The 18230-nt window shown below is 43.8% G+C and overlaps 1 protein-coding gene across 3 annotated transcripts in view; it reads left to right on the top strand.

The window, feature by feature from the left end:
- csmd2 (CUB and Sushi multiple domains 2) overlaps positions 1-18230 on the top strand; it is a 152354-nt gene that overhangs the window by 13637 nt on the left and 120487 nt on the right. For all 3 annotated transcript variants that reach the window (XR_003890235.1, XM_029845027.1, XM_029845028.1), the window contains exon 3: positions 13374-13486. Coding sequence is in view for 2 of the 3 variants with exons in the window: in XM_029845027.1 (XP_029700887.1) it covers positions 13374-13486 (113 nt within the window). In the remaining variant the exon portion in view is untranslated. The remainder of the gene's footprint in view (positions 1-13373; positions 13487-18230) is intronic.

Here is an 18230-nt window from a genome sequence, read left to right as displayed (position 1 = left end):
TGCTCTGCAGCTATAGCTCTGTATACATGTTGTTCTTGTTTTGCCTCCACCTTTGTGTTTATGCCCTGCTGTGCGTGATGCATATAACTCCACAGGAACTTCATACGTGAGTTAGCATGTCAATGCTGCACTTCATCTGTTAATGGGTTCAGTTGTTAAAGAAAAAACATTTGCACTAACACGTGCTCAAACAAGCTCTTATTGATGTGGGGCGCGCTTTATTTTCTGCAGTTAAATGGACACATTAGTAATATAAATTAAGCATCACTGTTCCACACTGTACCTTCATGTGTTAAATTAAACTGCACTTCTGGCTTTCAAAAATGTTTTGCCCATTACGACTAACCCTTTTCCTATTATTCATTTCACTAGGAGAACTTTGGTATTTTTGCCATAACTGCAGCACTGGAATCTTTTTTTTTTTTTAATAAATTTCATTTTATTCTCACATTATTACCAGTAACAGTATCAGTAACTAATTGCTCTGATGTGAGAAAATGTCAATATTTATTGGTTAGGTGTGATACAGTGATAAAATAGAACTGAATCGAAGGTTTCTAAATGTTTGCAGGCTGGCAAAACATCTCCATTAGCCTGATTGGACTTTAAATTGCATTCAGGGTGTAAATGTTTGAATAAATGGTGTGAGCACGCTTGTGTGTGTGCGTGTTACTACATGATGAGTCCCAAAATCGTCATTCTCCTTACAAATTTGAGCGAAAAGGTAAGGCCGTGTTCATGGGCCCCACACATTCAAAGGACTGTTTGAAGGTTAAGTCATGGTTTAAAGGTCCAGGTTAGTGCTGAGTTGAGGTTAGTGATAATGTAGGATGTTAGTTAGGATGGTTAGGGCTAAACTTAGGATATGGGTGGTCTATTATGTCCATTAAAGGTTCAGGATTAGGGGTTGGCCCACAAGGATAGAAATGTGAGGATGTGTGTGTGCGTGTGTGTGTGTGCGCGCGCGCGAACGCACGTTAGTCAAATGCAGGTTAATTTGTAGGTATTTTTCTCTGCGTTCATGTTGTTGATCAACTCACACAGGAAAAAAAATGTCTGGTCGCGTTCATCGGGCACTACAGAATGGTGCAAGTCAGCCTCCGTGACAGCGACATCTTTTTGGCTATTTCTGCTGCAACTGCTGAGAGGAGAACTTGATCCGACCCAGCGGTGTGAAAATCATTTGTGCCGTCATATTTCTTCATGCATTTTCGGCGACGAGATAGAACAGAGGAAATAAGAAGAGGAGGAGGAACCTAATGGACAGATTTTCAGCCTGTGGGCCCAATAAGACCTAAATAAGGAGCACGAGTGCACGCGCGGTGATGGGGGTGACATTAGCGCCACAGTCGGGCCCTTGACGCGTCTGTATTTACTCTGTGCTGGTAGAGAAAGATTTGGGCCAGTGAGCTGATTCAGTGTCAACAAAGTTACAGCACAGATTAGATCGGCTCACTCCCGAACACACACTCGGACACATTTGTAGCGCTGAGCAAATGGCAGTGGGCAGCAAAACCGGTCAGCCCGGCGCTCTGAAATAGCTCGGCTTTTAGGAAAACACTTGTGAGCACAAGTGCTTGAATGATATTTCAGCATGAGACGGAAATAATATGCCCGTAATTGCGTTTTCTGCTATAAAAAGAAATCGATACCATGTTGTTGCTTAAGGGTGCATGGCAGAGATGAGGCTGGGAGGTGGTGGCTTCCAACTTCCCAGATGTCCTGCCTGTGAGGGGATTTGCACCGGCGACTCTCTGGTCACGAGCGTTTCTGACCTCAGGCGTCCACCCCTACTTATCATGACACCGCGGGCAAAAGGGTGATGAGTCAAACTGGGTCTCCCAGGATCTGGACCGCCCCAGCGTGTCATCATGTTTGTGCGGACAAGCCCGGTCGAGTCAACCTTGCAGAGATCGCACGTTCTGGGGCTGAGCGGTTGACGTACAAGGACACCTCGCATGTTTGCCATGGCGACAACTCTTCATCCCTCTATGACTCAGCCATCAATTTCCCAGAAATACGTGTTTTATTGACTTCAGATCATGTGCGCACACGTGTGTGAGGAGCTCCTCGTTGATATGCACTCCTGCTGCATTTGACACAAGCTACACGTGCTGCTGCTTTAACGTGTTTGTGCAACGGCCAGCCAAGAAAAACACATTTGCATGAGGAGGAGGAAGAGTGTGTGTGTGTGTGTATGTGTGTGCTTGTTTCTAAAATTCCTGACTAAATGGGTGGCATGTGTGAAGCAGCTAAGGCTGAAAATAACAGCAACATTTTGTCACATGCAGGTTGAAATAATTACTTGAATAAATCACTTTGTGCTACATTTACCATATTTGTCAACAAGCAAATGTATTAAATGGGTAAAACCTAATATTAAATATTACAGCTACATTTTAAATCTGTTAAATCTTAAAACAATTTTAGATTAAATTAAAAGTGTAACGGCTATGCTAATTCAGATACCTAATATAATAACATCTTTGGATACATATTATAATAACGACCTAAATACCATAATATATTTTGGAGAAGCTTAATTAGATATGTATTTTGACTTTTCTCTCCATGTCATGTCCGTTTCAATGAAAACCAGCTCCATATACTGTAGTAGTATATTTTCTATAGGATGAGTCATTCATAGATGATTTTCGTCATCCGGCTGTTTGAATGGTTGATCAAGGCCATGTACGACTGGCTGGTGTTACTACCCAACACTGACCTTAGTTTACCATTACTGACATGCTAGTACAGTCATTTAGCACGCTGAGAGAGCTAAATGTTAGCCAACTGGATCCTGAATACCTATAGGCATGTGTTCACCATGGGAGGTCCTTTTAAAGACTGGACCTTTACAGGATCGGGTTGCATCTCTACGAGGAGGTAGGACCCTTGCTGTAGTCAAAAGTTTGGAATTTTGTGTTATCGGTGTTTTACAGTTTAGGCTGGGACGTCATCCGGTCGAGAGGGCAAAAGCAAGACATAATAACAGAGACATCAACAAGGAGAGAAGTATACATGAATGGAGCTCTTAATACTCTGAGAGAATAAGATTTCCCTGAAGTGTGTCGAGCTTTGGCCATATTACATGTCAACATACAAAACAAGACAGGTGGTTTCTGGTTTGTGTGTTTGTGGCTGCTAGGCTAATGCTACTCTTTTGCTGGGTTTTCTCATCAGATCGTAAACCTAACACATCACCCAGGCCAATCTGAATACCCACCCTGGAGCAAGGACTCAATTAGACCCCGTAAAAGCTCCTGTAAACAGCTGTTCGCGGAGGTTCCTGCAGCGTCAAAGCCCCGTAAAATTAAAGTTCTTGAAGTTGAAATGAGCATCCTGATTCATCCTCTGACAAAAAATATGATAGGATTTGCCTCTTTAAGGAAGCAGACACGCAAAGAACAAAGTTTCTCCAAATGTTATACACAAGCACCGACACCCCCACACACACTGTGACACACAAGCGTACGATTTATGTGTCCTTTGAGTCTGGGCTGTTAATGGAGAGGCCGCCACTTATCAACGCCAGCTTTAATGACAGTCCGGTAGGAACAGGGGGAAGAGTAATCGTTTGTTTTTCATCATCTCCCACTGGGAAAAAGTGAAATGATGTGCAGATTTATGAGGGCGGCTCACCTGGAAGGCAGAATTATTAGACACTGTAACCCCAGATTAGAGAAATAATCAACTAGATGGCTGTGAATTTATGCCCCGCGTCCTGTATATCAGTCATCTCGTGATTGTTATTGACGTTCTCCGTCTCCAGTCCCATCAGTGGTCTTAACAGGCTCCGTGATTACACTTTGTTGCCGTCACATAAAATTCCAGACCTTTAGTTTTGACTCTGGGGACGAGGGCTTGGCAGGAACTGACCTCAGTTGTGGCACAGTCCTCCGCAGGGACGCTCTGTGCTCGGGAAAAGTTGTGTTGCAACATCAAACTATGTTAGGGTTTAAAACTAGCAGCTTCTTTAACACTGGGTAATTACTTAATAGGTTATAGCACTATAACGTGCACAAGCAATAGCTTTGCAGTGCATATTTAAAGCTTGGGCTGCACCTAAAACCAATCATTTTATGATTATCACCCAACAAAGGCATTTTGGGTTGCTTATTTTCTACCTTTCTTGTTGCATCAGATTCATTTTTGTCCCTTTGCATGACAGTTTGCGCAGTTGCATTTTTTTCCAAACTGCAACACCTGAGGCTCCGGCGCGCTGCAGCCTTAACATGCACGGCAGGTCCGGATTTGACAGTGAAAACCGGGCTCGCCGCCGATTTTCTTTTCTCCTCCATTTTCTGCATGAAGTCGCTTTGTTACCGGCAATATTGGCCAGATAAGCTGTAAAAAGTAGCTGCTCTGATTCACCTTAATTTAATATGACAGGAAAATGAGAATTTCTCAAAGGTTCGTAGCCTTTTCTTTCACGGTTGTGAAGAAAATTAGAAACATTGACTGTTTAGAAAATGAATTCGACATTATAAAAAAAGGCGTCCCTTTTGTTTTGATGTTCGCATGAGTAAAATAAGTAATTAAAGGGTTTGAGTCCCCTCTACTACAGGAATATCATCAGCCTCAACAAATTTCACAGATATGTTGGCACTGGTCAATCTAGTTGTGCTTAGTAAAATCACACATAAAAAAATAAAAATACAGTGCATTTTAACTGTAGTTTACTAAATTCTAATGCCACCTGTAATAGCAGTTGCTCTGTTTTCACTCATGTTTGAGTCTGTATTCCACCGCTAGATGTCACTAAATCCCACACAGGCCACCTTTAGATACAGCTGCACGCACGGCCAAATGAAGAATTCTTATTCTCATAGAGTCCATTTAATCTGTATTGAACAGATTATTCTGGCAGCTGTGTGTGATCCAACTCATATAAAAGTGTATAAAACACTACCAACACATGGCTTTGAGCTCCTGTCCATTAAAAAGGGAATTTCTGGTTGTCCATTATGTGTTTGGCGAAATAGGCGAGATGAATCTTCCCTCTTCCTCTTTCAAAAGAGTGATTGCTGCCATTTTTCTACCACACATGTTCTTTTCACCCCGGCTGGATTGTTCATGAATGAACTAACTACAGTTTACAAATGATGCTCCGAACAAGGGAGTCTTGTAAAGAAATAAAACACTGAAGTTTCGCGGTGATCCGAACAACGCAAAGAAGCCCACTGCTGTCAACCTGCTGCTGATTAATGTGTTTAGCTAGCAGCAAAGGAATATAGGAGCCGATTCTCCATCCTGACCGTGAACATAATGTGAAATCTGACCTACTTATTTCTCATCTTTAAGCTGCGTGTTTGGTCAAAACCCAGGACAGTTACAGGAACAGCAACAGCAGACAGATTTAGCCTTGATTTGGTTTGAAAACAAGACTCTAAACCCAGGGTAGGGTTTACGGATTCTTCCCAATGTAGACCCTAACCCAATCCATTTCCCGTGTCTCTAGAATACCGTGAAACACAGACATTCCCGTGCACCTCTCAGCTAAATCCCTCGGCATCCCACCGGTCGTGTTTTTCCATCTTCATTTCTTTCTTTTCCTTTGTTTTCTCCTGCTCGTCCCTGGAAGACGGGGTGCAAGGCCATCTAATTAGTTATCCAAACACCTTGTGAAAGTTGATAATGGATAAAACTTGCACACACACACACACACACACACACACCACACACAATACACACTGTGTCAAAAGGATTTGCCTGGCATGTAATTAGACACTTGTTGCACGTGACCACTTGTGCTTGTGTTTACAGACGTGTTGTGAAAAGGGAAGAATGGTCGTCGCCCGCTGTGCTGCAAATGTGCTGTTATTGATTTTATCATAAGGGGTGTAAATCAATCTCTTAGGATCATATAAAACCCAACAAAGAGAGCCTGCGGAGCGAGACCGATCTGATGAATGTCTCTGGGAAGCAGGAAAAAGGCGACCAAGACAAGATTAAGGTTGAGATTTAAAGACGGCTGAATTGACGTAGAGACGCGTCGGGAATCGTGGTGAATCTGTCTGCTGCCCAAAAGCCGACACGCCTCCTTCATTTTCTCACACTGTCTCCTTCCCCGAACGACTCCGCCGCGGCGCTCCACCGGGCAGCGCATCCCTGTCAACCCTGCCGGCTAAATCACATCATCTACCCAAACTAGCTCCGAAGAGAATGCAGAGGGAAAAAAAATAGAGGTGCCCACAGCTTTCTGCAATATTTTTGATACAATTCCGCAGAGTTTCCCTTCGAATGTTCCTCGTCGGGCATGCTTTAGCATCCTAGCCTTCATCCGGAGACTCGCGTATGAGTGTTAGATGAATCGTGTTGCTGATGATTGTGCCCGGTTCTGTTCTGAAAAGGTCGAAATTCAAATCAGCTCGCATCTTTTTTAGCAGGTACTCCCACATCTTTACAATTTAGAACAAATATGAGGTGCTGTGTGTGTGTGTGTGTGTGTGTGTGGAGATCCAAGACACAACTGCTCCAAACGCTCACAATCGGTGGTGGTACAGTCGATTATTTAGTTTGTTTTCCGGGTGAATTTCCCAAGTTTTCTCAAATTCCGTGCTGGTCCGTGTGGCCGTGTCTAACAGGTAGATCAAATGAGCCCAGAAGAGTCGGCAGCTGTCACACGTTAAGGGGTTCGGTCACATTTGTGCAGCACATATCACGACCGTCGGTTGTTCTGCGCAGTGTTTCTTCATATTTTCAAACTGTGTGATGAAATTCCTCGCTGTGTTGGGAAGTTTGCTCTTCTACTTTACAGAAAACAACAACACTCTGTATCAGAGTCCTGGCATAAAACACAGTACGCAGCTCTCACTGGGCAGGTGCAATTATGTGGGAAAGCTGCTAAACAGCTAAACAGTATCAAGATGCAATGAATGTTCCCAATGAGAAAAAGCTATGTTTGGAAATAAGTCCTGGAGAGCCTGAAAAACCAGCTGGAGAGGTTTCCTCCCTGGTGCTTTTGCACAGGATGCTAAGAAAACCGTATCTCTTTAACGCAACAGTAAATCTCATCTGTTTTCTGCTGTAGCATTACTCTTATCCTTGATTGGACGTGAAAGTTAGACCGCGATCCCAGCAGCTGTGCCAGTGTCTCTGATTTATACAGTGAGACATTTTCTCTGCATGGAAGGACAATGGACTAACCAGAATCCTCTTTTTATCTATTATTTGGATGACAAAAACTCCTTTTAGCCTTGCTGCCATGCCGCCTGCTTCAGTCAGGTTGAGATGGTGACGTCAGGGTTAGAGTCATGATGGTGATGGATCTATTTTGTGGTGCCACTTGTGCAGTGCAGTGCAACCAATACGCACCGCTGCTTTAATGGAAAACATATGGGGAAACGCTAATTGAAAGTTCTGGGACACTACTATGCATGTGCAAATAGAGCTTCTGTGTAATTTCTCTGTAAAACCCACCCACGGATCATAAAAAAGGTATCTATGTGGTGCATTATGGTGCAGGGGACAGTGGCTAAATGTGGAAGAAGCGGGACGGATGTGGAGTGGCTGTGGCCATCGATCTAGGAATTCTTCCCCTTTCATTCCTGTTTGGTTTAAATTGCCTCTCCTGCATCTTTCCTTTTGGTCCCATTGATGATTTACATCCTTGAGTTTTCATAATTGCTCCGTGCACACGCGCATGCATATGGGGGGGGGGCATTTCTCATGTCTACCACTTAGCATTGTCGCTATCCTAAGGGCGAGGGAGGCGTGACATTGAATAAGTTTTATTTTATCCCCTAATTGTTTTCTGCGTGAGCATTATTGCAAAGCGATTTGTGTGCAGCACAAGGCGAAAACACAGTGGCCCCGCAAACGCCACCTTGTTTCATTTGTCAGCCTTGATTTGCTCGTAGCAAGTGTAATTGACTTTTGACTCTGCAGAGGGGGAACAAATGAACAAAGGGTGGAGTTTTTTTTCTTATTCCTTCATCACCGAAGCGCCGTCTGTCGAGTGTTGATCTTGTTTAGTTATGAATTTTAATTTGAGCCTCACGAGTGCAGCACTTTTAATGGCATATACTAAACCTGAGTGTTGTTTAGTTTTGATTGGACACCCAGCAGAGAGCCCTGATTTTAAAGGTTTACTTTAACTTTAACAGAACATAGCTAACCACCTAGCTTCAGTCGTAATTGGGTGCACATCGGGTCATGAGTGTTAGTGCAATTTTTGCATTAGCCTGAACTCTCTGAACATGCTAATTTGACTAAAGAATAAGATGTAAAGCCCATAGAGCAGCTAAAAATCCACTGGCTCCCAATATTCCAGGATGTCTTTTTGCTTATTTGCACCTCCTGTAATTCAGCTACTGACTTGCGTTGGTGTCTAAATTAATTTCGGTTTCCATCTCTGCCCTTTTATTGGCACAACATGAACACAGCCGAGGAGTCGGACTTTTTGTCACCACGGTGAGACCGGGAAGCATTTCTCCTGATTTAATCATGGCATTGCTTTACGCTCGTTCCGAGGATCTGCGACTCAGTCGATTATTTTAAGCATCACAACCCTCTTCAAATCTCATCATATCGCTCCCATTACATTCCCTCCGCCGATTCCGAAGCTCCTCGTCTGCTCTGCTTTCATCCCCGGTATCAGCCGCTCTCCTTTCCCTCACCTTCTCCTGAGACCCTGGTTTGTTAATGACTTCACTGCGGCTCGTCTCTGTAGGAGCTGACTGCGGTTGATTATCTCGCATCAGCATTTGGTGTCAGAGACATCTGACACACACGCACCCACGTGCACGCGCAGGCAGTCCCTGCGCAAATACTGCGTGATGTCACACACAGGGACGACATTAAAGGGCGGCACCATGCGCGAGAGCGACAGAGTGAACGAGCACGACCTCTTCAAAAGGCCTCGTTTGAAATACCAATGTCCTGTGGGATCTGCGGGGAGCTGCGCCTGAGATTTACAAATTGACGCCGCCTGTAGCCATGTTCACCTTTTGTTGTGGAGTTGCACGATTTTTCGTTCAGAGCCGTGGGCGAAAACAAGAAAAAAAAGAGCTAAATCCCAGAGAAGGAAGGAGCAGAGCAGCATACTATCCACAGTTTGGCTGGTTTGAGCTTAAATAACAGGACTTTAAATTGAAATTGAGGGATCTGAGGGCTAAGCATATATGCCTTGTCAGGAACCGGATCATGCCCAAGGGCAAATTGACACGGTGGGTTATAGTTTCGTTGAGAGGAGAGATGAGTTTCCTCATGAAAATCCAGTGTAATTGCTTGTTAGGTCCCCACATTAGTTGCCGGAGTTGAGTCACCATGTGGGAACAGAGTGACATTTAAACCTCCGCTCGGCTCCGTGGCCACACTTTTTTTTCTTCAGTAGAACCAGCGATGAGTCATGCGGAGACGCTGAATCCACCCAGCACCACTTTGGGATTAAATGTCCAAGAAAAACAAGAAAAGAAGTCTTTTGAGGAATCTTGTCTAATGATACAAAGCAGCATTGTGTCAGCAAGAGGGCTACAAGCGGCTGCTCATCCAGAGTGGGGGTCTTCATACGGTTCTGCTCTGGAGAAGGACCTAATTCCTTTAAGTTTAAGCTGAACCAATTAAAGTGAGGATAAATCGGCTAGATAAAAAGGGGGTTTAATGACGTACCTGAAGCCAAAAGCACCTTGTTTGTCAGCAGGACGCGACGTCGGCCCCGGCCTTCAGACTTGGCTGCCGACAGCTCACGGCTGTAAAAGGTCCAGTTCTGACTCCCCCACAAGCGGAAGCTCAACCCTTTCTTCACCCTACTCTTCATTTCTCTTTCTTTTTTTCTGACGAGCCATCACCACATCTGCCCTCTCCAGCCATCCAAATGCCGTGTCCCCCCCCCCGTGGTGTTGGGGGTGATGAAGGAGGAGGAATCAGCTGCATCAGCTCTGCTCAACCTTCCACCCCATTGACGGAGCGCATGAGATGAAAGGCCAGATGACCTGCTTTAGTCTGTTTGTTTACAGCTCCAAACACGTATGCGTTTGAAGGCAGATGACATGAAAACGTTCCGACGGATCACCGTGCACGCCGGCAACGCTGATGTGAGCGTCTGGATCTCTAAATAGCTGCAGAGCCTAACGAAGGACTCTCTCGCCGTGACTCATTTTTAAATTCCCCACGTGTTGACGGTGTTCCTCACCCCTCCACACACATTCCCATCTCTCCCCTGACCTGCTCTCCAACGCTACCATCTCATTAGAATACCTATTGGATACTTTCTCCCTCTGTGTGGCCATCTTTCGTGCATTCTCCCCCCCATCCTCCCGCGAGTACTGCAAGGAGATAATTGGAAGCAGCGGTTCTCCGTTGAGCAGATGCTGAGGCCAGTCAAGTGGAAAGCACTCTTAATAGACCTCCGCTCCCTCCCTCTCTCCACGCGTAGACGTATGTGCCCGCGACGCGCGTACGACGTATACTGCTCAGCGGCTGCAGCCCCGCACATTGACATCTACCTAATCTCCTCAGAGGCCCTCATTTCTGAGATTACCCAGCTTCATACATAGATAACAGCCAATGATTTCCCATAATTGTGCTTTTTATCCTGTAGAACGTCTCTTTTTCTCTCCTTTTCATCCTCCCTCTGTCAATTTAACACTCACTTGAGACACCTGTGAGGCAAATCCATTCTTTTCTTGTGCTGTTGCAATTATATCACAGGTCCTCCCCCCCCCCAAACAAAGCAGGCACTTCACCCGGTTGGCTTTTTCCACAATGCATGTCCTGGATCGACCGAGCCGGGATCTCCACTCAAATGTGGAGCAGGTTCTGCATCCATTTTGTCTTTGTTTTCCTCGTTCCTGCCGGAATGATCACGGGTTGAAGCCCTTGATGCTCTCAGCCATGATCTCCACCCCCACCACCACCACCGCCTGCCTTCACAAGGAATGCTGAAACAAGATGGCGGCTTTCCAACTCAAATTGCGGCCAGCGGAGGGGCTCTTTACATCAACACGTGTCCTGTCAATGCCACCATGACAATCTCACTGAAAGGAGTGAAATCAGGCATATATTTAAGTCCTCTTCCCTTTTAGGTCCAATTCATCTTTCAAGCATCCCCCCCTCCTCACACACACACACACACGCACACACACTTTGAATGTGGTACTTAGGGATTAACTGGAAAATTGAGGCCAATCTTACCACCAAGAGATAAAAAGAGGGAGGTAATAGAATGTAAAGGGTGGGTTACAGCAGGAGTGAGAAACTACACGTGTTCTCATGGAATGAAACTCAAAGAGACTCTTGGGAATCAGCCAATAAGGAGCCAAAAGTGCGGGGACGAAGTCTCTATACTGAGAATTGTAAATGAAGTTTGTAATTTATGTGTCAATGCACAGACGAATCAATCAGGTGACTGACAGGAATTGAGCACTAGACCTTTTCTTTCTTTATTTCTTAATTAGCGCATGCGTCCGAGTACTGCCAGTATGTGGGTGGCTAACATGTTAAACTGATTTAATGCCTGAACGCAGTAAAGCTGCTGCTGGAAGCTGGTCCTAATAAGACAAGGCTCATTACTCAAAAACGATATTACTTGTTTCCAACATCATTTTAGTACATTGCTTACTAGCCCTCTGAGATTGCATTTGCTACAAGACTAATTACGGCACTTTATTAAACATCTCCAAACATAGAAACTTGTACGTGCTGGTACCTGGTGAAAAACAGGGATAATTTGACTGTGATTAGGTTAAATGGAATGATGAATCTCAGAGGACACTAAACCAAATTACGGCTATACCTGATTAACTAGCGACACTAATGGTTTTCAAAACTTCGATATTGGCTGCACTGCACTGAGGCTAATGCTAATCTAGCAGACTGGAGGACGTAGGACATTACTCCCATTCTGGTCTCCCTCTTCTGGCTCTCTCTGTGCAATTTAGACCTAACCCTAACCCATTTATGTTTTAAAATGGTTTCACCTTGACCCACCTTTATGAGCCGTTCCATCCCTACGCTCCTGTCTGATGCCTCAGGTCAGCTGATCATCTGATCCTGGAGGTTCCGAGGTCAAAGCGGTCCCTTTTGTGCTGCTGGTCCCGAAGGTCATAACGCAGCCTACTGGGATGTAACTTTGTATCACTACTGCCATCATACTATGGCTGTATGCCAAAATTATGTGGGGAAATAAGCTGCTTAGAGGAGGTCTGTGCTCTCCGAGTGCTTTATTTTTGTAGTTTGTTGATTGTTTCCTTTTACAACTAACCGGTTAATAAATGGATAAAAATAATAAACTAGATAAATGGTCATCTCTGGAGTTAAGCTCACGTTTGAGTGTTTTACAGCAAAATAAAAATGTAGCCAAACTGAAACTTGGCATTCATTATGCTCCATTTTTTGAATCATAAAGATATTTATGTAATTTTTTTAAGCATGGAAACATCATTTTGGAAGTTTGTGTTGAAAGTTAAACTTTAGAGACATACTTTTTTTCTCTTGTCTTGTCTTATTTTGACAAATGCTTCGCACCATTGCATTTGACCTGAATCCAAATCTATAACATGAACTCGTGTAGGCTATTTTTGTGCATCCTCACTGTGCCCTTTTAGGCCCAGTAGTTGTGTTTCTGCTCATTAAGGCCATTTTGCCTTTGGTCCACATGGTCTGCATGTGTCACGCACACCTGAACCACTTGGACACAGCATCAAAGATCACACCTACAGAACGGTTTATGAAGTCGGGCTGCCAAGCCTGCGTAATTTAGGTTTGAAAAGGGAAAAACAGAGTTTCTCTTGGGCGATGGTCAGAGTTTTTGGGGAAAAAAGAATCCCGAGTTTTAGACTTCCATCTGTCAGATTCAGCTTTAGCCTTTGTCCATCAGAGACAAAATTAGGCTGAATCAAAACTCAACTTCCCTGAATATATTTTTCTCTCCTCATTAAATTACATCATGTCAGCGATTATTCCTGCCGTTCTAAATAGTTTGTAAGGGAGTCAATATGAGAAGACTTTAATTTAAGACATTAAAGACATTTTAAAGACATTATTAAAGACATTATTAACCTGACAGTGAGATGAGCACTAATGGTTTTATACCAGACACATCTCTCCCTTCTACACTTAAAAGCAATTTAAACTGATTTTCGACTCAAAATGTCAATTTTATACGATTTTTTTTATTTTTTTTGCCACTTTGAATGTTGGCTGCTGACTCTCAAGGAGATGTCAGAGTTGCCCGTTCTGGTGTCCAAATGGGTTTTTAAAACTTTTAATCCATTCTGGACAAATCAAAAGCTCTTTAGGCAAAAAGCTACCCCTGGATGCCCGGAGGCACAGCTGCCTCGGCGGTTCATACCTCACCACCGGCCGCACTGTTGATTAGATCTTGTTTTTCGTGCCTGACTGCTATTGTCTCTCTGTCCATTTGTTCTCAGGTTAACAGGGTTCCAGCTGCCTTCACCCATCGTGAGCACAGGCTCCAGGCTCACGCTGTGGCTGCTGTCCGACTACGCGGTCAGCGGGCAGGGCTTTAAAGTCAACTATGAAGGTAAAAGAAACCTTTTTAACCTTTTATTTCCCCGCGGATGTGAATTATTGCATTTGGAAATGCAAAAGTCGGATTCCTGAAAGTTTAAATCACATTAAAGGTTTCCTCGTTTAGTTTCCAGGCGATTCATCTTATGCCAGTTATTTATGTTAGTATTTCTGAATATGATAGGCTCCATTAGCCACTTCCATTATCACCACGCCTACACAGCAGATGTCTTGGCAAAAAATGAGAGAACGTGCGAATAAAAAAAGGAATATGGACGATATTTCAGAAGAAAATGTGCGGGGTGCACTGAAGTAATTCTATTAGACGGTGTCATTTAAAGCTAATCCATCCAGTTGGGTAAACGTCTCCTTTTTTAGGCCACAACTGGGACCTTTATCTTAGTGACACGAAATGCTTCATGACCCGTGTTGGGATGATATTAACGACGGCACATTTCAAAACCCACACAAGATGAGAGGTGCGCTTGGAGCAAAATGGTTAATTGGACCAATTATCTGCAGAGTTTCGTCTTTTGTTTCTTAGATATTTTGGTCGCGGTTCAGTGAAGCAGAGTCAAGCAACTTGAGAGGCCAAAGAACACAAATGTGTGACGAGATAAAAAAAAAAGACAAAAGATCAGAGGGGCTGTTTGTTCACTCCACTGGGTGGCAATCGGGGGCGCCGAGCCTTTGGTCCTCACTGGAGGAAACAACTGTCAGACTCCTCTCGCTGTCGACAAAGAATGGTGTTATTTTCACACTATTCATTTGTTTAAGTACTTTTCGTATTGAGCTGCTGCTTCTGTCTGGGCTATATCCACCAGCCTGGAACTATGTGTAAGTAAACTTAAGCCCACCAGCAGTCCTTCAGCGCTCTGGATACGTACTGCACATCTAAGCTGACCTTTCTCTATTTAAATATCACTTTTTGTTATTTACTTTGCTCTTCCTTTGTGTCTCTGTGGCAATTCTCTTATGACATTCTTTAAATTATCTGTGCCGCCAACATCCTACCAGGCCTCCCCGACACAAAAGGCTTAAGATAATGAACCCCCACTCAGTTGCTGGACCTCTTTTGTCCTGTTTCTGATTAAAATTAACACATGGCTTGTAATTGGCGACAACACAAGGACAGCCAGGAAACACAAAAATGAAAATGCACTGCACGCTGGCCAAAGAAAATATCACAGTTCTTTAAATAAATGTGCCACCTTTTCCTTTTCTTGTGATACTTGGAATGTTTGAAACATCTAGGACAGAGATTTTTTAAAAAAAGGTCTGGTTGTACCCACTGTTGGAAGAAATAACTTCAATTGTTAAACTACCAAAAGAAACCTTGATGCACAAGAATATTGTCCAAAGCTTAAAACTCCTTTTCAAACTCCTTTTAAAGTTGGTTCAATTGAAATCATCTTTAGTTATATAACATCTGTTACAATCAACAGTGCTTTGAGGAGCTTTACAAAAACCCGGGCCTGACCCTCCTAGGACCAGGCTCATATGGGGACCACCTGCTGATGGACGGCTGGACAGAGGAGGAAAAGTGGGGATGGATAGAGAAGAGAATAGATGCGCAACATGCATGCAAATACATGAATTACACTGATCCATTAAAACTAAAGCTGGGTTGCTCAGTGGGGTGAGAGGTCGCAGGTCAGTGCACAGCTATGGGGTTTGGAAAATGTGGAAAACCACAGCTGTCATCCTTCAAGTTTGATTATTTGCACCACTTTTGGACAGTGTGATAAAATACAGACTAGAAACACCCAGGGAATGATCAAATCAAAGGTTATTCATTCATAAATCCCAATCTCAGAGACTGATTGGATGGTCACATGCGTTTCCCTCCGGCCTTTCTCTCACAAGCAGCGTTACTGCTGGTCCTCTGGGTACTTACAACAGTCCAAAAGCATGCGATTGGTCCGCTGGAGATTCTAAATTGCTCCAAGGTGGGTGCAGTGGGTGTACTCCAGCCTCTCAAACGGTGAAGCTGGGATGGACTCCAACACCCCATGACCCCGATTGGCTTTGAGGAGGATTTGTTTTGGGACATGAGGCAGAAAACCATTGTGCATCATTTTTTTTCTTGGCTTAATCAGCTTTAGGCAACATAGTGAAGCCTTGCTATTTTCCAGGCTCCTTTTACTGAATTAAGATTTTGCTTAGCAACCATCAAATTGGTGTGAACCCATATCCTCTATATTAGATATCTGTGCTGCTTCAGCCCACACTGCAATAAGCTTAAGTGCTACGCAGTCCATCTCCCCAACAGGCTGCGTAATGGCCGGCACTACGCTGGGATCCACCCCCCCACCTCCGCCTCCATTGCCATGGCAACCACCCTGATTTCTTTTATCATCTTATTCTCCTCTATCTCTTAGCAAGCTCTTTATTCATGTTTAATCTTTAGCTATGGAGAGGAAAGCTAAAAAGGAGGTAAAGGAAATAAGATAATTTGTGAAGTGCAGATAGAGCATTTGGGAATTGATGAGAACTTTTATCTCCTTCTGTTAACAAAACCATTGTTTCTCTTCTCTTGCTACATCCTCCTCTTTGGTGGTACCCCTCCTTTGGTTGCAACATCCAGGCAGCCTCTTCCCTAGCGTTATTGCTCACTCGCCTCTTCCCTCTTGCATATTAAAGTACCGTGATGATTATTCAGTCATGTGTCGCCAAGTTTCTTCTCCGTCTGTGTCTTAGTTGCATATTCAATGCACTTCCCAACTGGGTCAGCTGAAGGAAGGGAAAAAAAACCTAGCCATGCTGCATCACTCATGCAGGCTGCTTCTTCAGCATTAAGTCACTGCATACCGCTGCTATAAGAAAGGGGAGGGAAAGCCAATATTTGACTTAATACTGGAGTCCTACCCATGTTCATGTTATGTCCTGCACGTATAGTTAGTAGTTGCATCTGCAAATTCAAGAGTGATACTGTACAGTTTTCTTAGTAAAGAAGCAGAAGGAGTGACAGCTTTCACCAGCATCCATCAGAGCTGATCCACAATAGTGTCTCTGTCTAATCCCCACCTCCTTGACCTTCCAGGCACCCCCCCCCCCCATCCCACTCTCGATGTCCTTATTATCATGAGAGAAAGGAAGGTGGGAGGCGAGAAGACGAAGGTGACGAGAAAGCAGTAAGGCGTGACGAGGCTTGTCCCTAATTGAAAGATTAGGTTGGTTGCCCCAAGTTGAGGAGCTGGGTGAACGGAGGTGTAATTAGAAGCAAAAAGAGATCTGGATCAAATTTTTCACTTCTAATGTTCTACCTTTCTGTCCATAGGGACTACTTTTTTAAACTCAAGGCTAAATTATGGACATGTTTGTGTGGAGAATTGAAAAATGATGGAGTTAAGGGAGGTATAACCCATTGGATACCCATGGCCGCTTGCTGTGGCTGTGATTAAATTCACAAAGTTTTAATTTCTTTATTGATTGTAATTTTAAGGCCATCTTGTGTCCATGTCGACTGAGGCACACACACCACTGTTATATTAGCAATGCCAGGCCGCTTCTTTTGGTTTTTTTCTGTGTCTGCAAACACTCAGTGTTGCTTAACCTCAAGCATGAAAAGCAATGTGCATGAGGAGGAGGGGACAAACAAACACAAACTCTTGCGCAATTTACTCGGATATGCTTGTTGAAGCCTAACAAGTGTATGACCCTCATACATGATGTTCCACTGGCCAATCTACTGAACCTACTCAAATGCAATAATTCAGTTTTAATATGCACAATACAAGAAGGCTAGGCACCATAGCCATGGCTGCTTTGATGGTGCCCGATGATCAAAAGAGGGATTATGTTTGTTGATTCTCAAAACTTTAAGAAGTCAAAATAATTTCAGGATCGATTGCTTTTATTCCAGGAGACTGTAGGAAATATTACGGTGGCCCAAAACAAACTTGGCGAAACAAACTTGGTATCCATTCAGTATTTGAGCACATTAGCAAGTTGTATAAGGCTCCACTTTCAGACAGCAATTGAAGACCGTTACCTGCCTGTCAGGAAAATAGTTCCACTGGGCTTTAGGGTCAACATTACTCCAAACAGCCCAAGTTTCCCCACCGATGTGGCAAAAACAGATCAGGGGAACTTTGAAGGCAGCAGTCAGGAGAAGCATCAGAGCCATCTCAGGCTTCTCGCTCTGTAGTTTTGTTAGCACACTTTTACTATGTTACCTTGTGAAACCTACAGCAGAGTTACGTAATCCTCATCCCGCTGTGACATCTCTTTAACCCCCCAACTGTGTCCAACATACTGTAGGGCAACTTTAGCAGTGGTTGTTCCTGGTGATGGTTGTTGTTTATAGGTAAATGAAGTTTTCCCTAAGTATTCTGATTCTTCTTGAACATAATGCAACAAGATGCTTGGCGACTACTTCTACTGAAACTTTCTTGCAAAATGTCTGGCACATCGTGCATGCTTGTACTCTGGCAGCTGTTCCCCATGTCTGGCTCCAGCGGTCTGGCCATTAAATGTTTCTGACTTAATTAAAGGCTGACAGGTGTGTGGCACTTTTTCATCAGCGTAATGAAGATGGTTTTGACTCTTCTCTGCCTTTATTTTATAGTTAGTATATTCTTTACAACAGTGTTCTCAATTCATGTGCACTCATTAGGAGGCAGAGTACAGTCTTTGTTCCAGAGGAAATGTGCAATATGGTTCTCCACATTTCAGTTTGTTTTATACATGTGGGCAGTTTTCGAGTTGGTCTTTTCACATTTACTGTGATACATGTGGGAAGACCTGCTGCTAGT

The sequence above is a fragment of the Takifugu rubripes genome, chromosome 12 (assembly GCF_901000725.2).
Source record: "Takifugu rubripes chromosome 12, fTakRub1.2, whole genome shotgun sequence".
Classification (NCBI taxonomy): Eukaryota; Metazoa; Chordata; class Actinopteri; order Tetraodontiformes; family Tetraodontidae; genus Takifugu; species Takifugu rubripes.
Note: the sequence above shows the minus strand (reverse complement) of the source record. Positions and strands in the feature narration are given on the sequence as shown.